Source organism: Anomaloglossus baeobatrachus, chromosome 1 (assembly GCF_048569485.1).
Source record: "Anomaloglossus baeobatrachus isolate aAnoBae1 chromosome 1, aAnoBae1.hap1, whole genome shotgun sequence".
NCBI lineage: Eukaryota > Metazoa > Chordata > Amphibia > Anura > Aromobatidae > Anomaloglossus > Anomaloglossus baeobatrachus.
The window spans coordinates 949,860,802-949,888,709 of record NC_134353.1 but is presented as its reverse complement, the minus strand read 5'-3'; the positions used below and the strand labels follow the sequence as shown (position 1 = coordinate 949,888,709).

At 45.6% G+C, this 27,908-nt stretch overlaps 2 protein-coding genes across 2 annotated transcripts in view; both read left to right on the top strand.

The window, feature by feature from the left end:
• Positions 1 to 27,908, top strand: part of LOC142259134 (uncharacterized) — a 145,656-nt gene that overhangs the window by 73,818 nt on the left and 43,930 nt on the right. The window lies entirely within an intron of this gene.
• Positions 47 to 26,291, top strand: LOC142257138 (uncharacterized). The gene is made up of 7 exons (XM_075329250.1): positions 47 to 103; positions 18,956 to 19,057; positions 20,607 to 20,783; positions 20,866 to 20,989; positions 21,071 to 21,138; positions 21,340 to 21,442; positions 23,801 to 26,291. Exons 2-7 carry the CDS (start codon positions 18,980 to 18,982, stop codon positions 24,979 to 24,981), a joined length of 1,731 nt encoding a protein of 576 aa, XP_075185365.1. The 5' UTR covers positions 47 to 103; positions 18,956 to 18,979; the 3' UTR covers positions 24,982 to 26,291.

Here is a 27,908-nt window from a genome sequence, read left to right as displayed (position 1 = left end):
CTGAGCAGATCCCCTGCAGCAGCCCCTGATCATGTGACTGATCACATGACAGTGACATCACACAGGTCCTGTGAGCACAGGTGGTGCCGGCTCTGAGGTGGAGGTCAGTGCATGTTCTCCTCACCCCGCACTACACATGGGGGAGAGAGAGAGACAGACCCCGCACTACACATGAGGGAGAGAGCGACAGACTCCGCACTACACATGAGGGAGAGAGAGCGACAGACCCCGCACTACACATGAGGGAGAGAGCGACAGACCCCGCACTACACATGAGGGAGAGAGCGACAGACCCCGCACTACACATGAGGGAGAGAGAGCGACAGACCCCGCACTACACATGAGGGAGAGAGAGCGACAGACCCCGCACTACACATGGGGGAGAGAGACCCCGCACTACACATGAGGGAGAGAGAGCGACAGACCCCGCACTACACATGGGGGAGAGAGAGCGACAGACCCCGCACTACACATGAGGGAGAGAGAGCGACAGACCCCACACTACACATGGGGGAGAGAGACCCCGCACTACACATGAGGGAGAGAGAGCGACAGACCCCGCACTACACATGGGGGAGAGAGAGCGACAGACCCCGCACTACACATGAGGGAGAGAGAGCGACAGACCCCGCACTACACATGGGGGAGAGAGAGCGACAGACCCCGCACTACACATGAGGGAGAGAGAGCGACAGACCCCGCACTACACATGAGGGAGAGAGAGAGCGAGAGACTACACATGAGGGAGAGAGAGCGACAGACCCCGCACTACACATGAGGGAGAGAGCGACAGATCCCGCACTACACATGGGGGAGAGAGAGCGACAGACCCCGCACTACACATGAGGGAGAGAGAGCGACAGACCCCGCACTACACATGAGGGAGAGAGCAACAGACCCCGCACTACACATGAGGGAGAGAGAGCGACAGACCCCGCACTACACATGAGGGAGAGAGAGCGACAGACCCCGCACTACACATGAGGGAGAGAGCGACAGACCCCACACTACACATGGTGGAGAGAGCGACAGACCCCGCACTACACATGGGGGAGAGAGAGCGACAGACCCCGCACTATACATGAGGGAGAGAGAGCGACAGACCCCGCACTACACATGAGGGAGAGAGAGCGACAGACCCCGCACTACACATGAGGGAGAGCGACAGACCCCGCACTACACATGAGAGAGAGAAAGCGACAGACCCCGCACTACACATGAGGGAGAGAGCGACAGATCCCGCACTACACATGAGGGAGAGAGAGCGACAGACCCCGCACTACACATGAGGGAGAGAGAGCGACAGACCCCGCACTACACATGAGGGAGAGAGAGCGACAGACCCCGCACTACACATGAGGGAGAGAGAGAGCGACAGACCCTGCACTATACATGAGGGAGAGAGCGACAGACCCCGCACTACACATGGTGGAGAGAGCGTCAGACCCCGCACTACACATGGGGGAGAGAGAGCGACAGACCCCGCACTACACATGGGGGAGAGAGAGAGACAGACCCCGCACTACACATGAGGGAGAGAGCGACAGACCCCGCACTACACATGAGGGAGAGAGAGAGCGACAGACCCCGCACTACACATGAGGGAGAGAGAGCGACAGACCCCGCACTACACATGAGGGAGAGAGAGCGACAGACCCCGCACTACACATGAGGGAGAGAGAGCGACAGACCCCGCACTACACATGGAGGAGAGAGCGACAGACCCCGCACTACACATGGGGGAGAAAGAGCGACAGACCCCACACTACACATGAGGGAGAGAGAGCGACAGACCCCGCACTACACATGGAGGAGAGAGCGACAGACCCCGCACTACACATGAGGTAGAGAGAGCCACAGACCCCGCACTACACATGAGAGAGAGAGCAACAGACCCCGCACTACACATGAGGGAGAGAGAGCGACAGACCCCGCACTACACATGAGGGAGAGAGAGCGACAGACCCCGTACTTCACATGGGAGAGAGAGTGACAGACCCCACACTACACAGGGGGGAGAGAGCGACAGACTCCGCACTACACATGAGGGAGAGAGCGACAGACCCCGCACTACACATGGAGTAATGGTGCAGCAAATCAGCGCCATGCTTCATATGCTAATTGGAGGAAAACAAGTATCCAGGCATTTTTTTTTTTTACAGCCTTCAGCTCAAAATCGAGCCCTGGCGACTTGATAGATGAACGCTCTGTAGGAAGATCGATCTTGTGCGGCCCAGATAGGTCCACCCGGGTCTTCACCTTTGTTATCTTGATTCTATGAAGCCATTGTGTTGCTGGTCTTCCTCTTCACCTAGTTCCTTCTATTGTTCCGCCCATGATGTCCTTCTCCATTGCTGTCTTCGTATAATGGGTAGACTGGTCACCACATTTGGAAGTTGTTGATTCTTCTTCTGTCTTGTTTCTTTATTGTCCTTTTTTTCACATCCATATGTGACTACAGAAAAGACCAGACTATGTAGTAGCCGTGTCTTCATTACCAGTGAAATGTTTCTCGATTTGAGGACCTTGTCATCATCATCATAGTATCATAGTTTTTAAGGTTGAAGGGAGACTCTAAGTCCATATAGTTCAACCCGTAGCCTAACATGTTGATCCAGAGGAAGGCAAAAAAAAACCAATGTGGCAAACAAGTTCCAATGGGGAAAAAATTTCCTTCCTGACTCCACATCCGGCAATCAGACTAGTTCCCTGGATCAATACCATGTCATAAAATCTAATATACATAACTGGTAATATTAAATTTTTCAAGAAAGGCGTCCAGGCTCTGCTTAAATGTTAGTAGTGAATCACTCATTACAACATCATGCGGCAGAGAGTTCCATAGTCTCACTGCTCGTACAGTAAAGAATCCTCGTCTGTGATTATGATTAAACCTTCTTTCCTCAAGACGTAGCGGATGCCCCCGTGTTCCAGTCGCAGGCCTAGGTGTAAAAAGATCTTTGGAAAGGTCTCTGTACTGTCCCCTCATATATTTATACATTGTGATTAGATCCCCCCTAAGCCTTCGTTTTTCCAAACTAAATAACCCCAAGTTTAATAACCTGTCTTGGTATTGCAGCCCACCCATTCCTCTAATAATCTTGGTCGCTCTTCTCTGCACCCTCTCCAGTTCAGCTATGTCCTTCTTATATATCGGTGACCAGAATTGTACACAGTATATAAGTGCGGTCGCACTAGTGACTTGTACAGAGGTAGAACTATATTTTTTTCATGAACACTTCTACCTCTTTTAATACATCCCATTATTTTATTAGCCCTGACAGCAGCTGCCTGACACTGTCCACTAAAGTGAAGTTTACCATCCACCCATACACCCAAGTTTTTTTCTGTGTCTGTTTTACCCAGTGTTCTACAATTAAGTACATAATTATAAATGTTATTTCCTCTACCCAAGTGCATGACCTTACATTTATCTACATTAAACTTCAATTGCCACTTCTCAGCCCAATCCTCCAATTTACATAAATCTCCCTGTAATATAAAATTATCCTCCTCTGTATTGATTACCCTGCAGAGTTTAGTATCATCTGCAAATATTGAAATTCTACTCCGCATGCCCCCAACAAGGTCATTTATAAATATGTTGAAAAGAAGCGGGCCCAATACTGACCCCTGTGGTACCCCACTATGAACTGAGACCCAGTCCGAGTACGTACCATTAATAACCACCCTTTGTTTCCTATCACTGAGCCAGTTTTTAACCCAGTTACACATATTTTCCCCTATCCCCATTATTCTCATTTTATGTACCAACCTTTTGTGTGGCACCGAATCAAAAGCTTTTGAAAAGTCCATATACACAACATCCACTGCATTTCCCTGATCCAGGCTTGAACTTACCTCTTCATAGAAGCTGATCAAATTAGTTTGACAGGATCGATCCCTCATAAACCCATGTTGATACTCTGTCATAAGGTTATTTTTCTTGAGATACTCCAGTATAGCATCTCTCAAGAAACCCTCAAGGATTTTACCAACCGTAGAGGTTAAACTTACCGGCCTATAATTTCCCGGCTCAGTTTTTGTCCCCTTTTTGAATATTGGCACCACATTTGCTATGCGCCAGTCCTGCGGTACCGACCCTGTTATTAAGGAATCTGAGAAGATTAAAAATAATGGTCTATCTATCACAGAACTCAATTCCTGTAGTACTCTGGGGTGTATGCCATCCGGGCCCGGAGATTTGTCAACCTTAGTGATTTCGAGGCGGCGGCGTACTTCCTGCTGGGTTAAGCAGGTAATATTCAAGGGTGAATTTATGGTATCACTGGTCATGTCATCTGCCATGGCATTTTCTTGTATAAAAACCGTAGAAAAAAAGTCATTCAGCAGGTTGGCTTTACCCTCATTCCCTTCCACCATTTCACCAAGACTATTTTTAAGGGGGCCAACACTATCGCTTTTCAGTTTTTTACTGTTTATGTAGTTAAAGAATATTTTAGGATTATTTTTACTTTCTCTCGCAATGAGTCTCTCTGTCTCAAACTTAGCTAACTTAATTTGCTTTTTACATATTTTATTTAATTTTCTATAATTATATAATGCCTCATCACTACCTACCCTCTTTAATTCTTTTAAGGCTTTCTGTTTTTCTTTTATTGCTTCCCTTACAGCTCTATTTAGCCATAGGGGTTTCCTCCTATTTCTAGCATGTTTGTTCCCATAGGGTATATTTTCTGCACAAGCCCTATTCAGGATGCTCATAAAAGTCTCCCATTTGCTTTGTGTACTTTTATTACTTAGTACATCATCCCAGTTTATTGCACTAAGATCATCTCTCAACCGTTTAAAATTTGCTTTCCTGAAGTTTAGTGTCCTTGTAGCCCCTCTACTATACATCTTACTAAAGAATACATGAAAACTTATTATTTTGTGATCACTATTCCCCAAGTAACCCCCAACTTGTATATTTGATATGCGGTCTGGCCTATTGGTTAGTACAAGGTCTAGTAGTGCTCCCCCTCTTGTGGGGTCCTGTACCATTTGTGAAAGGTAATTATCTTTCATTGTTATCAAAAATCTATTTCCTTTGCTGGAACTGCAAGTTTCTGTTCCCCAATTTATATCAGGATAGTTAAAGTCCCCCATAATAATTACCTCTCCGAGACTCGTTGCTTTATCAATTTGCTTTATGAGGAGATTCTCTACCTCTTCCATAATATTCGGCGTCTTATAACACACTCCTATCAGTATTTTATTATTCATTCTCCCCCCCTTATCTCCACCCATAGGGACTCTACATTCTCAGTACCCTCACATATGTTGTCACGCAGGATGGGTTTTAAGGATGATTTTACATATAGACACACACCTCCCCCTCGCTTATTTGTACGGTCATTCCTGAATAGGCTATAACCCTGTAAATTAACAGCCCAGTCATAGCTCTCATCCAGCCATGTCTCTGATATCCCCACTATATCATAATTTTCTTCCAACAATATTAATTCTAATTCCTCCACCTTATTTGTGAGGCTTCGGGCATTAGTGTACATGCACGTTACGTATGACTCTGTACCTGTATTCCTGCTTACTGTATTGACTGTCCTAACCCTTCCCCCCGTACCACCCCCAATTTCATTACTTGTGCCCTGGTCACTATCTGCACTACATTCCCCCTCTATAAAGTGAATACCCTCGCCCCCCATTCCTAGTTTAAACACTCCTCCAACCTTCTAGCCATTTTCTGCCCCAGCATAGCTGCACCCTCCCCATTAAGATGCAGCCCATCCCTAGCATAGAATCTGTAGCCAACTGAAAAGTCGGCCCAATTCTCCAGGAACCCAAACCCTCTTTCCTACACCAATTCCTGAGCCACCTGTTAACCTCCCTGATCTCTCTTTGCCTCTCTGGTGTGGCTCGTGGCACAGGTAGTATTTCCGAAAATACCACCTTTGAGGTCTATGCTTTAAGCTTACAACCTAATTCCCTGAAATCATCTTTAAGGACCTTCCACCTACCTCTAACTTTGTCATTTGTGCCAATGTGTACAATGACCGCTGGGTCCTCCCCAGCCCCTCCCAGTAATCTGTCAACCCGATCAGCGATGTGCCGAACTCGAGCGCCAGGAAGACAACACACTGTTCGGCGATCCCTGTCTTTGTCCAGTGACTTCATTGTTGATTTGCCCATAGCTATTCTTCTATTGACTTCTCGTGTCATCACTGCATCTTGAATGATCATTGATAGAGGTGAGCGAATCTTTGAAGGTTCGGTTCGCAGGGCACATTTGAACCTTAGCTAAGGTTGTGATTGTGACCCAGACTTGAACCAAACCTCAATGGAAGTCAGTAATTGGACATTTTGTGGCTCCATGTACATGCTGCCACCCATAGACAGAACACTTCCGGGGGCGGGTTACCGGGATTTTTCAAATATGTTTTTTTTTTTGTTTTTTTTGTTTTTTTTTGTGTGTGCACACTGCATCTGATCACTCTGATGTTTCCCCAAATGTGAGCCGTTCTAACACTGCACGCAGCTCGCACAGAGCTGAGCATCACTCATACACAAGCACTGCGCTGCTTGCTTGAGTGGTTTTCTTTCGTAACTCACTCGAAGTTGAACCTTGTTTTTTTGGAAGTCAGTTTCCGAACATCGAACCATGAACCTCAGGTTCGCTCATCTCTAATCATCGATCCTAGTAGGTTGAAGTCCTTTTTGACTTCTAGTTCATCACCGTCCATCTGAAATGTGTCCCAGTCGTACCTGGCAGTTGTCAATATTTTTGCCTTTGTATTGAGTAGGAGACTCATGTTCCATGTTAAAGGGAATCTGTCATGATGTTTTTCCCTTATGAGCTGCTGCCACCACCAGTGAGCACTTATATACGGCATTCTAGAATATTGTATATAAGAGTTCATGCCGCTCTGTAAAACTTAAAAAACATCTTTTATTATACTCACTTGCGGGGCGGTGGGGTCCAATGGGAGTTGTTGGTCTTGACCCAGTGCCTCTTTTCTGCTTGCGATCGCTGTCTTCCTTCCCAGCTTTGTATAGATGACACATCCTATGTCATCCACACAGTGTCCTCAATTGCGTTCCAGTGCACGAGTACTTCTCTCTGCCCTGCTAAGGGTAGATCACAGTATTGTAATGCGTAGTCCCCGGGAAAGGTGAAAGACTGCCAGCTCATGGAGGACACTGTGAGAATGAAGTAGGATGTGCTATTCATACGAAGCAGGGTATGAGGACGACAATCGCAAGCAGAGAGAAGGTGCCAGCCAAGACCAATAACACCCATCGAACTGGACTGCCCCTCAGGTGAGTATAATAAAAGGTCTTTTTGATGTTATATATATTGCCTTTGGGAGACTGTGGTCCCAGCTCTACTAAGGTCCTTGACCAGGTCCTCCCGTGTAGTTCTGGGTTGATTCCTGACCTTTTTCAAAATCTTCCTTACCCTACAAGGTGAGATCTTGTATGGAGCCACAGACCAAGTAAGATTGACAGTCACGTTGTGTTTCTTCCATTTTATAATAATTGCGCTAACAGTTGTTGTCTTCTCACCAAGCTGCTTGCCTATTGTCCTGTAGCTGATCCCAGCCTTGTGCATGTTTACAGTTTTGTCCCTGGTGTCGTTAGACAGCTGTTTGGTCTTGGCCATGGTGGAGAGGTTGGAGTGTGATTGATTGAGTGTGTGGACAAGTGTCTTTTATACAGGTAATGAGGTCAAACAGGTGCAAATAATCCAGGTAATGAGTGCAGGGTAGGAGAAATATAACCGGTCTGTGAGAGCAGAATTCCTGCTGCTTGGTAACTGATGGAATACTTATTTCATGCAATAAAATGAAAATTAATTATTTATAAATAATATAATGGGATTTTATGATTTTTTTTTATTTTGTCACAGTTGAAGTTACCTACAATAACAATTACAGACCGCTCCATTCTTTTAGGTGGGAAAACGGCAAAATCGTCCGAGGATCAAATACTTATTTTCCCAACTATATATTTGAAAGACAACTAGTGACAGGTTCCCTTTAACACTCAGTAAAAAAGTCCTTCATTCCATCTACGCTTGTTCCTATCAATGTTGTATCGTTTATCGTATTTAACATTATTGTTGGTTCGTTCTGCAATTTTGATTCCTTCTTTTTCGGCAAGTCCAGCCTTCCTGAAAATAGTTTCTTCGTATAAATTGAAGATAAATCGTGACAGAATGCCGCTTTCTCTGATGCTTCGCTCTACTTTGAACCATGCCATATCACCGTGTGCCATTCCTCATGGGCAAGTTGGTTCCGGGGGCAAATGCCCCCTGGGCCGGTCCCTGGGAAGCAGTTTCAGGCAGCCCGGCCACCTGCGTCATTGGTCTGAGCGGTTGCTCTTGCCCCGAAGCTCCCTGCCATCATGCGGGGACAGGCGGTCAGCAGCTGCACACTGAGATATGGAGGCCGCATTCACCAGAGAAAAGTTGGGGAGTCTGCAGTGAAGAGGAAGCTGCAGTATCCACTGCACCGGAACTGATCCTATGTGACTTCCGGTGCCTGTTCACCTCCACTGTGGGCGCACACTCCTCTTGCTGGAAAGTAAATTATACATACTAGGTTCCGTGTGTATGTAGGTGCTTGTGTTACCTGTGTATGTAGCCTATCTGCGTCTGTGTGTATACAGTGTGTGTGTATATATATATATATATATATATATATATATATATATATAATCCTGCCCGCATCTATTCAGAACCCTACTTATATGTATGCAGTTGAATTGAGCAGTGTATACATCTCCTGTCCTGTATACATGGTGCGATTCTCAGTATCTGCTTTATATCTGTAATATAATATATATATAACAAACAGCACTCCGGTTACATTTGAAAAAAGTTGGGGAAGTCTCTATTTGCCCATATGAGTTGCACTATTTCAAAGGTTCTCAGTATCTGTATTAGGGCTCAATTACTTTTTCGTTTAAATCGGACTAGATTTTCCTCACATTACACTCGAAGCAATGTTAGTCAACGAAACCAAGCAGATCTGCGAGTGCCTCTGCAAATTGGATCACGTGCACCCATACAAGTCTATGGGTGCATGTGAAACTTCGGACAGCACGCATGACATCTGAGTGCAGTGTGATGTATGCAGAGATGGAGAAGATAGAGAAACTCGGCACATCCAATGCTCTATGCTAGTGTGACCCCAGCCATATTCTATGTATATACACTGCACAGTACCACTTCTCCTGTCCTATATACTGGGTGTAATCCTCAGTATCTGTATTATTCTGTATATATACACTGCACAGTACCACTTCTCCTGTCCTGTATACTGGATGTACTCTTCAGTATCTGTATTATTCTGTATATATACACTGCACAGTACCACTTTTCCTGTCCTGTATACTGGGTGTAATCTTCAGTGTCTGTATTATTCTGTATATACACTGCACAGTACCGCTTCTCCTATCTTGTATACTGGGTGTAATCCTCAGTATCTGTATTATTCTGTATATATACACTGCACAGTACCACTTCTCCTGTCCTGTATACTGGGTGTAATCTTCAGTGTCTGTATTATTCTGTATATATACACTGCACAGTACCACTTCTCCTGTCCTGTATACTGGGTGTAATCCTCAGTGTCTGTATTATTCTGTATATATACACTGCACAGTACTACTTCTCCTGTCCTGTATACTGGGTGTAATCCTCAGTATCTGTATTATTCTGAATATATACACTGCACAGTACCACTTCTCCTGTCCTGTATACTGTGTGAAATCCTCAGTATCTGTATTATTCTGTATATATATATATATGTGACGCCCCTCAACTAGTCAGGGTGTGACAGGGTACTGCACCCCTTTCCTTCTGGTGCAGGACTTAACCCCCCATTGTTCTGGGATCCCAAATGTTGGTATTGCTCCATCAGCTTCCAAATCCTACCCACACCTCACACCACACCCCGTCAGGCACACCAGTAGGTGGTCTAGCTGGAACATGGCCACTCACCTAGGGGTCAGGCAGACTGGTGGGAGGCAGGATGTCAGTGGGAGGAAGTGGAGAGCAAAGCTCAGTCAGTGCAGTAGTAGCTCCCAAAGAGTGAGGAGCTGGGAGTTGGAGCTTCCTGGGGACTTTTGGCTAGGTCACGGACGGTGGTCTGGGACTGGAGTAGTCGGAGACCCGGTCACAGGGCATTGTAGAAGAGTGCCAGGCTTAGTTTTTGAGAACGGTCGGCACCGGAGTACCTAGTAACCGAACCAGGACCGAGCATGACGGCAGGGTACTGGACCCTAGATCAGGGAGTAGCTTCACGTAACCTGATAATTAACCTGTGGAGGATAGTCTCTTTATGAACTTTCCCCAAGAGCTCAGAGATCGAAGGCACCAACGCAAAGAGGGGGATAGGGCTTTCCAGCTTATGCAGACCACTGAAATCCCAAGTGTCAGCCATCGAGAGCACAGCTCCCCAACTTAACAGTAGGGAGTGGGACCCCAACAGCTTCAAGCAGAGGGGTCACGCAGAACATCTAAAATACAGTGCATGGAGGCAAGGTACAGACCATCAGCAATATCAACAGGAGCAGACTCCCAGATGAGCTTCCCTGAAGTGGCAGCGGCACCCAGAGACTTGGTTTACTTCTGTGTCAGAGTCTGCTTTCTGGTCGCATCCATACCCACATGGCCTGAGTGAGTACGCTGTCCTCCCCTGCTTCCAATCTGCACCACGCTCACCTCCACCTCCACCATCCAGAGTCCTGGAGCCTCCCCTACCCGTGGAGGGAACGTCATCTGGCTGCCCCACTCTATCTCCCCTTGGTACTCTCATTGGCAGTGGCGGTACTCCCCTTATCGCGAACCACGGGTGGCGTCACGAACTCTCACTCCCCTGTAAATACCCCCGTGAGCCCCCGGGTCCAGAGACCCTCGAGCCACAGCAACCCAAAGATCCGAACGGTTCGACCGCTACAGGGGCGGCACATATACACTGCATAGTAGCACTTCTCCTGTCCTGTAGTATACTGGGTGTAATCCTCAGTATCTGTATTATTCTGTATATACACTGCACAGTACCACTTCTGTCCTGTATACTGGGTGTAATCCTCAGTATCTGTATTATTCTGTATATACACTGCACATTACCATTTCTCCTGTCCTGTATACTGGGTGTAATCCTCAGTATCTGTATTATTCTGTATATATACACTGCACAGTACCACTTCTCCTATCCTGTATACTGGGTGTAATCCTCAGTATCTGTATTATTCTGTATATACAGTTAGGTCCAGAAATATTTGGACCGTGACACAAGTTTTGTTATTTTAGCTGTTTACAAAAACATGTTCAGAAATACAATTATATATATAATATGGGCTGAAAGTGCACACTCCCAGCTGAAATATGAGAGTTTTCACATCCAAATCGGAGAAAGGGTTTAGGAATCATAGCTCTGTAATGCATAGCCTCCTCTTTTTCAAGGGACCAAAAGTAATTGGACAAGGGACTCTAAGGGCTGCAATTAACTCTGAAGGCGTCTCCCTCGTTAACCTGTAATCAATGAAGTAGTTAAAAGGTCTGGGGTTGATTACAGGTGTGTGGTTTTGCATTTGGAAGCTGTTGCTGTGACCAGACAACATGTGGTCTAAGGAACTCTCAAATGAGGTGAAGCAGAACATCCTGAGGCTGAAAAAAAAGAAAAAATCCATCAGAGAGATAGCAGACATGCTTGGAGTATCAAAATCCACAGTCGGGTACATTCTGAGAAAAAAGGAATTGACTGGTGAGCTTGGGAACTCAAAAAGGCCTGGGCGTCCACGGATGACAACAGTGGTGGATGATCGCCGCATACTTTCTTTGGTGAAGAAGAACCCGTTCACAACATCAACTGAAGTCCAGAACACTCTCAGTGAAGTAGGTGTATCTGTCTCTAAGGCACCAGTAAAGAGAAGACTCCATGAAAGTAAATACAAAGGGTTCACATCTAGATGCAAACCATTCATCAATTCCAAAAATAGACAGGCCAGAGTTAAATTTGCTGAAAAACACCTCATGAAGCCAGCTCAGTTCTGGAAAAGTATTCTATGGACAGATGAGACCAAGATCAACCTGCACCAGAATGATGGGAAGAAAAAAGTTTGGAGAAGAAAGGGAACGGCACATGATCCAAGGCACACCACATCCTCTGTAAAACATGGTGGAGGCAACGTAATGGCATGGGCATGCATGGCTTTCAATGGCACTGGGTCACTTGTGTTTATTGATGACATAACAGCAGACAAGAGTAGCCGGATGAATTTTGAAGTGTACCGGGATATACTTTCAGCCCAGATTCAGCCAAATGCCGCAAAGTTGATCGGACGGCGCTTCATAGTACAGATGGACAATGACCCCAAGCATACAGCCAAAGCTACCCAGGAGTTCATGAGTGCAAAAAAGTGGAACATTCTGCAATGGCCAAGTCAATCACCAGATCTTAACCCAATTGAGCATGCATTTCACTTGCTCAAATCCAGACTTAAGACGGAAAGACCCACAAACAAGCAAGACCTGAAGGCTGCGGCTGTAAAGGCCTGGCAAAGCATTAAGAAGGAGGAAACCCAGCGTTTGGTGATGTCCATGGGTTCCAGACTTAAGGCAGTGATTGCCTCCAAAGGATTCGCAACAAAATATTGAAAATAAAAATATTTTTTTGGGGTTTGATTTATTTGTCCAATTACTTTTGACCTCCTAAAATGTGGAGTGTTTGTAAAGAAATGTGTACAATTCCTACAATTTCTATCAGATATTTTTGTTCAAACCTTCAAATTAAACGTTACAATCTGCACTTGAATTCTGTTGTAGAGGTTTCATTTCAAATCCAATGTGGTGGCATGCAGAGCCCAACTCGCCAAAATTGTGTCACTGTCCAAATATTTCTGGACCTAACTGTATATACACTGCACAGTACCACTCCTCCTGTCCTGTATACTGGGTGTAATCCTCAGTATCTGTATTATTCTGTGTATATATACACTGCACAGTACCACTTCTCCTATCCTGCATACTGGGTGTAATCCTCAGTATCTGTATTATTCTGTATATATACACTGCACAGTACCACTTCTCCTGTTCTGTATACTGGGTTTAATCCTCAGTATGTGTATTATTCTATATATACACTGCACAGTACCACTTCTCCTGTCCTGTATACTGGGTGTAATCCTCAGTATCTGTATTATTCTATATATACACTGCACAGTACCACTTCTCCTGTCCTGTATACTGGGTGTAATCCTCAGTATCTGTATTATTCTGTATATATACACTGCACAGTACCACTTCTCCTGTCCTGTATACTGGGTGTAATCCTCAGTATCTATATTTATTCTGTATATACACTGCACAGTACCACTTCTCCTATCCTGTATACTGGGTGTAATCCTCAGTATCTGTATTATTCTGTATATATACACTGCACAGTACCACTTCTCCTATCCTGTATACTGGGTGTAATCCTCAGTATCTGTATTATTCTGTATATATACACTGCACAGTGCCACTTCTCCTATCCTGTATACTGGGCGTAATCCTCAGTGTCTGTATTATTCTATATACTGTATATACACTGCACAGTACCATTTCTCCTGTCCTGTATACTGGGTGTAATCCTCAGTATCTGTATTATTCTGTATATATACACTGCACAGTACCACTTCTCCTGTCCTGTATACTGGGTGTAATCCTCTGTATCTGTATTATTCTGTATATATACACTGCACAGTACCACTTCTCCTGTCCTGTATACTGGGTGTAATCCTCAGTATCTGTATTATTCTGTATATATACACTGCACAGTACCACTTCTCCTGTCCTGTATACTGGGTGTAATCCTCTGTATCTGTATTATTCTGTATATATACACTGCACAGTACCACTTCTCCTGTCCTGTATACTGGGTGTAATCCCCAGTATCTGTATTATTCTGTATATATACACTGCACAGTACCACTTCTCCTGTCCTGTATACTGGGTGTAATCCTCAGTATCTGTATTATTCTGTATATATACACTGCACAGTACCACGTCTCCTGTCCTGTATACTGGGTGTAATCCTCTGTATCTGTATTATTCTGTATATATACACTGCACAGTACCACTTCTCCTGTCCTGTATACTGGGTGTAATCCCCAGTATCTGTATTATTCTGTATATATACACTGCACAGTACCACTTCTCCTGTCCTGTATACTGGGTGTAATCCTCAGTATCTGTATTATTCTGTATATATACACTGCACAGTACCACTTCTCCTGTCCTGTATACTGGGTGTAATCCTCAGTATCTGTATTATTCTGTATATATATATACACTGCACAGTACCACTTCTCCTGTCCTGTATACTGGGTGTAATCCCCAGTATCTGTATTATTCTGTATATATACACTGCACAGTACCACTTCTCCTGTCCTGTATACTGGGTGTAATCCTCAGTATCTGTATTATTCTGTATATATACACTGCACAGTACCACTTCTCCTGTCCTGTATACTGGGTGTAATCCTCTGTATCTGTATTCTGTATATATACACTGCACAGTACCACTTCTCCTGTCCTGTATACTGGGTGTAATCCCCAGTATCTGTATTATTCTGTATATATACACTGCACAGTACCACTTCTCCTGTACTGTATACTGGGTGTAATCCTCAGTATCTGTATTATTCTGTATATATACACTGCACAGTACCACTTCTCCTGTCCTGTATACTGGGTGTAATCCTCAGTATCTGTATTATTCTGTATATATATACACTGCACAGTGCCACTTCTCCTGTCCTGTATACTGGGCGTAATCCTCAGTATCTGTATTATTCTGTATATATACACTGCACAGTACCACTTCTCCTGTCCTGTATACTGGGTGTAATCCTCAGTATCTGTAATATTCTGTATATATATACACTGCACAGTGCCACTTCTCCTGTCCTATATACTGGGTGTAATCCTCAGTGTCTGTATTATTCTATATACTGTATATACACTGCACAGTACCATTTTTCCTGTCCTGTTGTTGGAGAGGCAACAGTTTACTTCTGATGGTCATTATTGGTTTATTATTTTCTGCATAGTAAAAAACAACCCACTCTGCTTTCCTTCTGGGCAACTAAGTCTGTCCCAGCACCCCTGTATTTGCAGCTGTGATGACCCGATCCCGATATGAAACCCTAATGAGATTCCTCCATTTTAGGGACAATTCCTAAGCCCCCAATTGATCCCAATTATTACTGCCTTTATCAAATTGAGACCCCTAATTTCCCTCCTAAAATATTTATTTCTAAATTTCTATACCCCAGCGCAAAATGTTTCCATTGTCAAGTCCTTGATGAGATACAAGGGCCGTCTGTCCTTTCTCAAATGTAACCTCTATAAGCAGGGGTGGGATTCAAATTTTTAACAACAGGTTCTCAGTACACTAAACACCCATTTGAAAACTACATCCATTCTGTAACCACACCCATTTTGTAAGCCACACCCATTTTCACACTTTCCTCAACCAAAAAATCCAAGTAATTTTCAATATAATCTTTCCCCTTCTTCCCCTCCTCTACAGTCACTCTCCTGTCCAGCATCAGTTGTTCCAGTCACTGTCAGTCATATTGTATTAAACAGTTTTTCTACAATTTTTAAAAATTATTACTAAAGGAGCCCCACTAAAATTGGAACGGACGTCCTTCCCCATACAGATCCCATCCCATGTGGCTGCTTTCCCCTACAGATCCCATCCCATGTGGTCTCCCCCCCCCTCCACAGATCCCATCCCATTATGGCCTCTTTCCCCCTGCAGATCCCATTCCATTATGGCCTCTTTCCCCCTGCAGATCCCATCCCATTATGGCCTTTTCCCCCCTGCAGATCCCATCCCATTATGGCCTCTTTCCCCCTGCAGATCCCATCCCATTATGGCCTTTTTCCCCCAGTAGATCCCATCCCATTATGGCCTCTTTCCCCCTGCAGATCCCATCCCATTATGGCCTCTTTCCCCTGCAGATCCCATCCCATTATGGCCTCTTTCCCTTGCAGATCCCATCCCATTATGGCCTCTTTCCCCTGCAGATCCCATCCCATTATGGCCTCTTTCCCCCTGCAGATCCCATCCCATTATGGCCTCTTCCCCCCTGCAGATCCCATCCCATTATGGCCTTTTTCCCCATGCAGATCCCATCCCATTATGGCCTCTTTCCCCAGCAGATCCCATCCCATTATGGCCTCTTTCCCCCTGCAGATCCTACCCCATTATGGCCCCTTTCCCCCTGCAGATCCCATCCCATTATGGCCTCTTTCCCCTGCAGATCAAACCCCATTATGGCCTCTTTCCCCAGCAGATCTCATCCCATTATGACCTCTTTCCCCTGCAGATCCCATCCCATTATGGCCTCTTTCCCCAGCAGATCCCATCCCATTATGGCCTTTTTCCCCCTGCAGATCCCATCCCATTATGGCCTTTTTCCCCCTGCAGATCCCATCCCATTATGGCCTCTTTCCCCTGCAGATTCCATCCCATTATGGCCTCTTTCCCCATGCAGATCTCATCCCATTATGACCTCTTTCCCCTGCAGATCCCATCCCATTTTGGCCTCTTTCCCCCTGCAGATCCCATCCCATTATGGTCTCTTTCCCCCTGCAGATCCCATCCCATTATGGTCTCTTTCCCCCTGCAGATCCCATCCCATTATGTCCTTTTCCCCCTTCAGATCTCATCCCATTATGGCCTCTTTCCCCTGCAGATCCCATCTCATTATGGCCTCTTTCCCCCTGCAGATCCCATCCCATTATGTCCTTTTCCCCCTGCAGATCTCATCCCATTATGGCCTCTTTCCCCTGCAGATCCCATCTCATTATGGCCTCTTTCCCTTGCAGATCCCATCCCATTATGACCTTTTCCCCCTGCAGATCTCATCCCATTATGGCCTTTTCCCCCCTGCAGATTCCATCCCATTATGGCCTCTTTCCCCAGCAGATCCCATCCCATTATGGCCTCTTTCCCCAGCAGATCCCATCCCATTATGGCCTCTTTCCCCAGCAGATCCCATCCCATTATGGCCTCTTTCCCCAGCAGATCCCATCCCATTATGGCCTCTTTCCCCAGCAGATGCCATGTGCTTCTTTTCCCCTACAGATCCTGTCCCATATGGCTCCTTTTCCCATATAGCTGCAATCTTATGCGGCCCCTCTCCCTGCTCCCTGCATCTTCAGCTCACTGAGCGCTTACCTTCTGCAAGCACAGGTGACATCTCCTCTGTCTCCCATCCTCCGCGGCTCTCTGCACACTGACGCTGACAGACGGCAGTAGGAGGAACTACCTCCTCACACTGCCGTGACTTCTCTGCTGCGTCAGTGCGTCGCTGTACGCCGGGTCAGGGAGCAGACACTGGCTCCACTGAACCCGGGAGTGCGGTGCGGAGGTACGGGGATTGATTTGTGTTAGAGTCTTAAAGAGACACTAACACAAATGAATACAGGGAACCGGATCGCCGGAGCTGTTTCTTGCCGGTTCGGTGAACCGGCTTCTATTTTAGCAACCGGTTCTCCCGAACCGGACAGAACCGGCTGAATCCCACCCCTGCTTATAAATGTGGTGAGAAATTGTACAAAATGTGCAAAGGCCCAAGCGGGTACATGTGCACCTCTCTCATTTATGAAGGTAGCGACCGCAAAATCAACCCACCAAACTTCAAAATTTGCTTTGCAAAATTCAACTGTTGCCCCTTTTGTTCCCAGCCCTCCGGTTTCTCCACACAGAACTTTTGGACAACATGTTGGGGTATCACTGCACTCACAAGAAAGGGGATACCAAACTGTGGGGTCCACTTTTTGGTGTTGCCTCCCTTAAAAGAGAAAAATGTGGTTCTAAAAGAAGATTATTGTGAAAAAATTAACATTTTCAATATGACAGCCTAATGTTATCAAATTCTGTGAAGTACCTGTGGATTCAAAATGCTCATTATACCCCTGAACAAAAGCCTTTAGGGGTCTTGTTTCCAAAATGGGATCATTTGTGGGGGGTGTCTTATGTTGAGGTACGTTAGGGGCCCTGCGAATGCAACATGGTGCCAGCAATCTATTTCAGCCAAATTTCGCTTCCAAACTTCAAATGGCGCTCCTTCCGTTCCGAGCCCTGTTTCTCGTTATTTCCTTCCCATTTTATTGCAATATTACGGTAGCCAAGAAAACCATAATTCTGGTGTTTTTACGTTTTTGTTGCATTTCACTGTTTACTATTCGGATTCATTTATTTTATATTTCGATAGAACAGACTTTTATAAATTCAGTAATACCATTTATTTGTGTATTTTTGTTCAATTCTTTTATTTTTAATGGGACAAAAGGGGGGTAATTTTAACTTCTATTTCATTTTTGTAATTGTGTATACTAGTCCCCTTAGAGTACTTGAAGCTGCGATGATCTGACCGCTTGTCCTGTTCATTGCAGTGCATCATCACTGCTATGTATAGAGAAAATCATGATCTATGAACGCCAGCTAAATGCTTGCTTTCACAGGAGAATTACAGTGACAAGCACGGGGGGTCTTAGCAACCCATTGGCGCCCTGTGATCACGTCACGGTTCATCAATGAGACATGGAATGATGCACCCTCCTGCCAGTGCGGGTTAAATGCCGTTTTCAGCGATTAACAGGTTAACAGCTGTGGGCAGAGCTCCGATCCACCCACGACTGTTAAAGGCAAATGATAGCAGATTAAATCTGCCAGGAAAGATGTGGGCTGTGCGAGCCCGCATCAAAGGCAGAAACATGACCTTTGACAAACTTGTACGTCAAAACTCGTGCAGAGGTTTAACCTCGATAAGTTATTCATCTGATCAAGAGAAGAGGGAAAACAACATCTACTCCGTGTTATTCTCTCAATTAACTTACCTTTTTATAGCCAGATAATTTTTGTGTTTTTCCCTTTTGTTGATTGTTTTAAACATCTTAAAAGATCGTCTGTTGTGTTTTTTAAAATAGGATATTTTCCCTGATTGATGAAAGATGAATAAGGACAAAGACAAGATGGCGGAGAGGATATTAAACCTGAGTTTAGAGATAATCTTATATCTTACTGGAGAGGTGAGAGGTTCTGATGCCATCACATTACATCATTATCTATGGGAATAACAGAGGATATGACCGGGGAGGTGAGAGGTTCTGATGCCATCACATTACATCATTATCTATGGGAATAACAGAGGATATGACCGGGGAGGTGAGAGGTTCTGATGTCATCACATTACATCATTATCTATGGGGATAACAGAGGATATGACCGGGGAGGTGAGAGGCTCTGATGTCATCACATTACATCATTATCTATGGGAATAACAGAGGATATGACCGGGGAGGTGAGAGGCTCTGATGTCATCACATTACATCATTATCTATGGGGATAACAGAGGATATGACCGGGGAGGTGAGAGGCTCTGATGTCATCACATTACATCATTATCTATGGGAATAACAGAGGATATGACCAGGGAGGTGAGAGGCTCTGATGTCATCACATTACATCATTATCTATGGGAATAACAGAGGATATGACCGGGGAGGTGAGAGGTTCTGATGTCATCACATTACATCATTATCTATGGGAATAACAGAGGATATGACTGGGGAGGTGAGAGGTTCTGATGTCATCACATTACATCATTATCTATGGGAATAACAGAGGATATGACCGGGGAGGTGAGAGGTTCTGATGTCATCACATTACATCATTATCTATGGGAATAACAGAGGATGTGATCGGGGAGGTGAGAGGTTCTGATGTCATCACATTACATCATTATCTATGGGAATAACAGAGGATATGACCGGGGAGGTGAGAGGCTCTGATGTCATCACATTACATCATTATCTATGGGAATAACAGAGGATATGACCGGGGAGGTGAGAGGTTCTGATGTCATCACATTACATCATTATCTATGGGAATAACAGAGGATATGACCGGGGAGGTGAGAGGTTCTGATGTCATCACATTACATCATTATCTATGGGAATAACAGAGGATATGACCGGGGAGGTGAGAGGCTCTGATGTCATCACATTACATCATTATCTATGGGAATAACAGAGGATATGACCAGGGAGGTGAGAGGCTCTGATGTCATCACATTACATCATTATCTATGGGAATAACAGAGGATATGACCGGGGAGGTGAGAGGTTCTGATGTCATCACATTACATCATTATCTATGGGAATAACAGAGGATATGACTGGGGAGGTGAGAGGTTCTGATGTCATCACATTACATCATTATCTATGGGAATAACAGAGGATGTGATCGGGGAGGTGAGAGGTTCTGATGTCATCACATTACATCATTATCTATGGGAATAACAGAGGATATGACCGGGGAGGTGAGAGGTTCTGATGTCATCACATTACATCATTATCTATGGGAATAACAGAGGATATGACCGGGGAGGTGAGAGGTTCTGATGTCATCACATTACATCATTATCTATGGGAATAACAGAGGATATGACCGGGGAGGTGAGAGGCTCTGATGTCATCACATTACATCATTATCTATGGGAATAACAGAGGATATGACCGGGGAGGTGATGGACTCTGGAAATGTCTGTAGTGATATTATTAATGTCTCCACACTCAGGATTACACAGTAGTGAAGACCTCTAGTGATCGCTGTCAGGCCCCTGTGTCTGAAGGATGGGGAGGAACCCTGAGCCCAATCCCGGGGCCTCCACCTCACCCCTGGATACATGAGGACATCAATGACCAGAAGATCCTAGAACTCACCAACAAGATGCTGGAGCTGCTGACTGGAGAGGTGACACTGCCGGGAATGCTGGGACATTATACAGGACGGCACTGGAGGATTCTGGGTGATGACGGTATCATTGTGTTGTCAGGTTCCTATAAGGTGTCAGGACGTCACCGTCTATTTCTCCATGGAGGAGTGGGAGTATCTAGAAGGACACAAGGACCGGTACAAGGAGGTGATGATGGAGGAGCCCCAGCCCCGCACATCACCAGGTAAAAGACAGGACTGAATACACCCGGCCTATAATTTTCTGTATGTAATAATGATGTCCGTCCTGTCTGTGTCTCCTGCAGGTCTCTCCAGTACGAGGACGACCCCAGAGAGATGTCCCGCTCCTCCTCCTCCTCCACAGGATCCTCAGGTAGATGGAGATCTCCCCTATGAGGTGTAGGCGGCTGTGACCTCCTTGTTTTAAGTCTTGTTTTCTCCTCCAGTATTAGATGTTTTATACTTGTGTAATGAGAGCGGTGGAGACGGCAGGATCACAGCTGACCACAGACCTCACATGTCCGGATCTTAGCTCCATTATTCCCGGGGACTTTTACAATATTTTGTTTTGCAGCTTTTGGATCCGGATAAAGATCTGAACAATATTAATTCTCCAGAGAGAAATGTGAGGGGCGATCAGCGGAGTAACGAGGGGATTCCTACAGATCACCGTCCCGGTGAGTACAGACCACCCAATAACGCACACAAGTCACACATTCCTATATTTCCACTCTTTGCTGTGTCAATTTCTCCAACGGTATATTAACCCTTCATGTAAAATACACATGAAATGTGAATGAATCTGATCCCGGTGCAGGTGATGACACGGGATGTGCAGTTATGTTATAGAGGAGAAATACAGCTGGACATGAATTCTGCCGATGTGAGCGAGGTCGAGCTCCAGCTCTTTCCTATTATCCGCTGTCAGGGCTGATGAGGGGTTTCTCCACTTTAGGGACTAAGAATCCATTATCTCCTATTACACTCATGTCAGTGTGTGACAGATACAGAACATGGAGGCATAAACCCAAATAACAGGAGCGGATGGAGATTACTGCTCTGAGGGTCAGTAACGCTGCTCACCAGAGAGGAGGAAGAGGCGGCTATGGCAGAGCGTTATTATCACATAACAAATATCATGGTTACATGAAAGATGAATGTGGCGCCCCTGAGGCTTCAGGCACCACAGGGTACTGCACCTCTTTTAAGGGGTAGTACTTATTCCGGGTCTAAGGAAGGTCGATGCTGGTTTCCACTAACACATACATGCAGACACAGTGGGTTGCTCTCCCCAATGGGGTGCGGACCAGGGTCGGGTCACATGAGGGGTCTCCATAGCAGATGGGTTTACAGGACGCCACTGCATAGGGGGCCTCCGATCCCCTGGAACTGGGACCCATGGTCAGGGAGAAGCAACCACTAGGGGGAGTTATGAGCACATAGTTGGAAAGAGCAGGTTGACCTAGTGAGAGTAGTGAACCAGCCGGAGGCAGCGGCTGGGGGCAACAGCTTGGAACCACACAACACCACAAGCAGAGAGAACAGCTTTAGACGCTGAGCAGAGCGGATGTGCTGCAAGGCAGGTCTGTGGGCCAAGGAGTTTTCTACACGGTCGCTGGGGAGAAGCAGAAGGCTGCTTCCACTGGACCGGTCCTGTCGGGTTACAGATTCCTCGGGCAGGCATACTTCAAGTTGTCTACCAATTCTGCAAGGGTTGCGGGAACAGGCTAGAAAAGTCACCGGACCTGTCCCAAAAGCCTGAAGCCAATAGCATATAGGATCTGGGGCCGTGGTCTTGGACCGGCCCCATGACGTTACCGCACTATCAGCATACAGTACGGGACACTTTAGAGACACCCATCCCGCAGTGCTTCACGCCACGATATTTTAGCGCATTCACGGATGAAGGGCTCATAGACTGACACACCGGACCTGATCTTCCACGGATTCGTGATCAGCTGGAGCCCATCATGGCGGAGACCGGAATTTCGGGGCAGCACTTAAATGAACAGTGAGTAAAAGGCCTGGAACCGCAGCCCCTGTCTCTGCCTTTCTTTTACTGGTGCCGTCGCCCAGCGTTGCGGCGCCAACAGGGACTAGTACAACCCCCCGTCCTCCCCGGGGTAATCCCGCTCCACCTGTGGGGAGCGATACCATCCCGCCTGCGGCCTCCACCACCAGCCATGAGAGAGCAGCACCCGCAGCAGTGGCCCCATCTCTGGCCACGGACCACAGGTGGCATCACAATAAAAGACTTTTTTCAGTCACCCACATCCTCTACCGGCATTCACCCTCCGTCATCCCTTCCGTCCTCCGCCTTCCCTCCCTTCTGTACGCCTAGGGGGTCACGAAACCGGGCCTGGTCACACGAGTGACAACGCAGAGAATGTGCACCCCCAGCCCGATGACGGGACGGGTTAACCCCCTTGACCCCGGGGTGTTACACGAGCGTCACCTTTTATATATTACCCATTGTGTCCTGATAGGATGTCCGGGGTCCAGCAATTTAATCCTGATATTGGGGGGTGGGATTCTTGAGAGATTCTTCTACTGACGTAATTTCATCAGTGAATGTGCACGATACGAGTTTAAGAATAGGAAAAAGGAATTATGCAGGTTTGGAGGGGTTTTTTTTATCACAAAGTGCTAAAATGTGAAAAATATCACATTCGTTGTACATTAGTGTTGCTGACTCCTCATTGTTATAGAGTATTTAGACATTATGGTGATCACATCACAGTAGAATGACACTCTGATCACGCTCGCAGCAGAACCTAAGCCGAGGGTCATTAGCACATTTGATCCGATGCCCTCACATTGGATACGATATGCAAGTGGAACCGAGGACTCATCAATATTTACTAATTTTGTATGTGGTTTCACTTTGGAATTGTAGAAGCGTTGTCTTGGCTGTAAAACCATCATTATCTGGGCAGCATAAGGATACTGCAGTCAGGTGCCTGAGTTAACAGAGAAAACAAAGTTTAATATTATAGTGCTTAAAATTTACAAAATCTGTTTTATTTTTTTCACAGATAATTGTAATATCGTACTACATACATATGAGGAGCAAGTCCAGGATATATCCTCAGCTCTTCACATGCAAGACCCATCATCTGATGCTTTCAAACAATCTCCTGATTCACCGCACAGTCTTCAGAAAACTAAAATTCACATGAGGGGTGATCAACAACAAAAAACTCACACTGGAGAGAAGCCGTATTCATATTCAGAATGTGAAAAATGTTTTATCCAGAAATCAGATTTTGTTAACCATGAAAGAATTTACACGGGGGAGAAGCCGTTTTCTTGCTCAGAATGTGGGAAATGTTTTACTCAGAAATCACAGCTTATTATACATTTAAAAACTCATACAGGGGAGAAGCCTTATTCATGTTCAGAATGTGGAAAATGTTTTATTCGGAAATCACAGCTAGTTATACACTTAAAGTCTCACACAGGGGAGAAACCATATTCATGTTCAGAATGTGGAAAATGCTTTACCCATAAAACAGATTTTGTTAACCATGGGAGACGTCACACAGGGGAGAAGCCATTTTCTTGCTCAGAATGTGGGAAATGTTTTATTCGGAAATCACATCTTGTTGTACATCTAAAAACTCACACGGGGGAGAAGCCCTTTTCATGTTCAGAATGTGGGAAATGTTTTATACAGAAATCAGGTGCTCTTAGACATCAGATAATTCACACAGGGGAGAAGCCATATTCATGTACAATATGTGGGAGGTGTTTTACACAAAAGTCAGCTCTAGTTGTACATCAAAGAACTCACACAGGAAAACCATTTTTATGCCCAGAATGTGGGAAATGCTTTAGCAACAAATCAAATCTTCATAACCATCAAAATGTTCACACAGGAGAGAAGCCATTTTTTTGTACCATATGTGGAAAGTCTTTTACGCAAAAGTCAGCTCTACTTGTACATCAGAGAATTCACACTGGAAAACCATTTCCATGCCCCGAATGTGGAAAATGCTTTATCAACAAATCAAGTCTTCTTAATCATCAAAATACTCACACGGGGGCGAAGCCATTTTCATGTTCAGAATGTGAGAAACGTTTTAATCGGAAATCACAGCTCATTATACATCTAAAATCTCACACAGGGGAGAAGCCATATTCATGTTCAGAATGTGGGAAAAGCTTTGTTCACAAATTTGCGTTTGTTAGACATCTGAGAATTCATACAGTGTAGAAGCCATTTTCATGTTCTCTACGTGTAAAGTTTTTTAAGTGAAAGTCACCTATGATTGTACATCAAAGAACTCACACAGAAAAAAACATCCACAAATCACTTCTTTTAGACATCATAAAACTCACATATGGGGAAGCAGATATTTTTTTCATTGTTTCTGTCAAATCCCCAAATAGACAACATATGAACAAGGGCTTTGTGTTTCTATGTCCTTGTCCTTCAGTTTCCTCCCACACTCCAGAGATATAGATTGTGAGGCCCAGTGGGACAGTGATAATGATATCTGTATTGTGACTAAAGGTGGTGTCACACATAGCGACAACGACGTGGCTGCTACGTCACCATTTTCTGTGACGTGACAGCGATGTCCTGTCGCTGTCGCTGTGTGTGACATCCAGCAACGAACTGGCCCCTGCTGCGAGGTCGCCGGTCGTTGCTGAATGTCCTGCTTCATTTTTTGCTCATGTGTGTGACAGCGAGAGAGCAACGAACTGAAGGGAGCAGGGAGCCGGCGTCTGGCAGCCTGCGGTAAGCTGTAACTAAGGTAAACATCGGGTAACCAAGAAGCCCTTTCCTTGGTTACCCGATAATTACATTAGTTACTAGCACCACCGCTCTCACGCTGCCAGTGCTGCCGGCTCCCTGCTCTCCTAGCTAGAGTACACATCGGGTTAATTACCCGATGTGTACTCCAGCTACGTGAGCAGGGTGCCGGCACTGGCACCGTGAAAGCATACCGCTGGCTCCCTGCACACGTAGCCGGAGCCAGAGTACACATCGGGTAATTAACCCGATGTGTACCCTGGCTAGGAGAGCGGGGAGCCAGCGCTAAGCGTGTGCGCTGGTAACCAAGGTAAATATCGGGTAATAGTTACCCGATATTTACCTTAGTTACCAAGTGCAGCATGGCTTCCACAGCGACGCGTGTCGTTATGATCGCTGCTGCGTCTGCTGTGTTTGACAGCTAAGCAGCGATCATAACAGCGAATTACTAGGTCGCTGTTGCGTCACAGAAAATGGTGACGTAACAGCGATGTCGTTGTCGCTGTCGCTATGTGTGAACCCAGCTTTATTGGCATAAGGGATCGGCTGTGTGCTTCAAACACTAAATAACTGATTATGTATGCACTATAAATCATGGGATTAAGAGCTAATAACATGCACTCAACTGTTGATACCATTATCGGGTGGTAAAAGGAACTCTAAAATGGGATTTTTCCTTAATATGTAGAGAAAAATAGTCATCAGGATAAAAATGTTTGTAATAGGGAGGCAGAGCCTATCTTACTCATTAAAGAGTTTCCCCTGTACCGTGACTCAGTTACTGTTTTTCCACAAATGTCAAAGTATAATGCCCCGAAAGATCCCCCTAACCCAGGAGTCTCAAACTCAGTTAGGCATATGGGCCGCATATGGAAAAAAAATAATCTGGTGGGCCGCATTCTTTGCAGAACCAAGTGACGTTTTCAGTGGTACCATTTATTTCTCTTTACAATTTTGGATCACTGTTTTTGAACAGATTTTGCTTGTTTATTATAACAAACATGCACTTTTTTTTATTATATATAAAAAGCATTTTTAATGGTGATAAAAAAAATCATGCTTTATTTTTATGTATTTTTTTGCTCACATTTTGTTCCCTTCTTGTAAGTAATATTACAATTAGCACCATGTAGTAATTTTGGCCAACATCTTGTAGTAATTTTTCCATCCTGGTCCTCATCTTATAGTAATTTACCCCATCCTGTTCTCCTTCTTGTAGAAAAGTGACCCATCCTGTAGTAATGTGCCCCATCCTGATGTAATGTGCCCATGCTATAGTAATGTGCCCCATCCTGATCCCCATCCTGTAGTAATGTGCCCCATTCTGTTGTGAAGTGCCCATCCTTGTGTAATGTGCCCATTCTATAGTAATGTGCTCCATCTTTGTCCCCATCCTGTAGTAATGTGCTCATCATTGTCCCCTGGTAGTAATGTGTCCTCCCTGGTAGCAATGCCCTGTTGTAGTAGTCTTGCCTATTGTGCAATTCTTCACAAACACACACACACAAACACACACACACACACGCCGCTCATACAGCCCTGGGGGGTATACATCAGTGGGTTGGGGAGATACAGCACTGGGGTGGGGGAGGGACCGACAGTTCTGGAGGGTTATACTGCAGTGAAGTCAGGCAACAGAGTTCTGGGAAGGTATACAGCACTGGGGTTGGGGGGGAAAGACAGTTCTGGGGGTGTATACAACACTGGGGTCAGAGAACACACAGTTCTGAGGGTATATAGGCAGGGCTGGGGTTGGGGGGAAGACAGTTCTGGGGGTAAGCAGGCAGCACTGGGGTTGGAGGGACAGACAGTTCTGGGAGTATACAGTTCTGGGGGTATACAGGCAGCACTGGGGTTGCACAGACACAGTTCTTGAGAGATATACAGGTACAGGTGTTGGGGGACAGACAGTTCTGGGGGGTATACAGGCAGCCCTGGGGTTGGGGGAGAGACAGTTCTGCGAGGCATACAGGCAGCACTAGGGTTTGGGTGCCAAGACAGTTCTGGGTAGTATACAGACTGCACTGGTGTTGGAGGGTACAGATAGTTCTGGTGGTATACAGGCAGAACTGGGGTTTGGGTAGACAGACAGTTCTGGGGGGTATACAGGCAGCACTGGGATTTTGGATGACCGACAGTTCTGGGAGGGTATACAGACAGCACTGGGGTTGAGGGGTACAGGCAGTTCTGTGGGGTATACAGGCAACGCTGGGGTTAAGGGGACAGACAGTTCTGGGGAGCATACATGCAAAATTGGGGTTTGGGTGGACAGACAGTCCTGGGGGGTATACAGGCAGAACTGGGATTGGGTATGTCCGACAGTTCTGGGGGGTATACATGCAGCACTGGGGTTGGGGGAACATACAGCTCGGCGGGATGTTGGT

What these genes read in the sequence shown, in the direction of transcription:
- LOC142257138 (XM_075329250.1), top strand. Translation starts at nt 18,980, where the DNA reads ATGAATAAGGACAAAGACAAGATGGCGGAGAGGATATTAAACCTGAGT. An exon ending in TCTTATATCTTACTGGAGAG is followed by an intron (nt 19,058 to 20,606) that starts GTGAGAGGTTCT and finishes CTCCACACTCAG; the next exon opens with GATTACACAGTAGTGAAGAC. An exon ending in TGGAGCTGCTGACTGGAGAG is followed by an intron (nt 20,784 to 20,865) that starts GTGACACTGCCG and finishes TTGTGTTGTCAG; the next exon opens with GTTCCTATAAGGTGTCAGGA.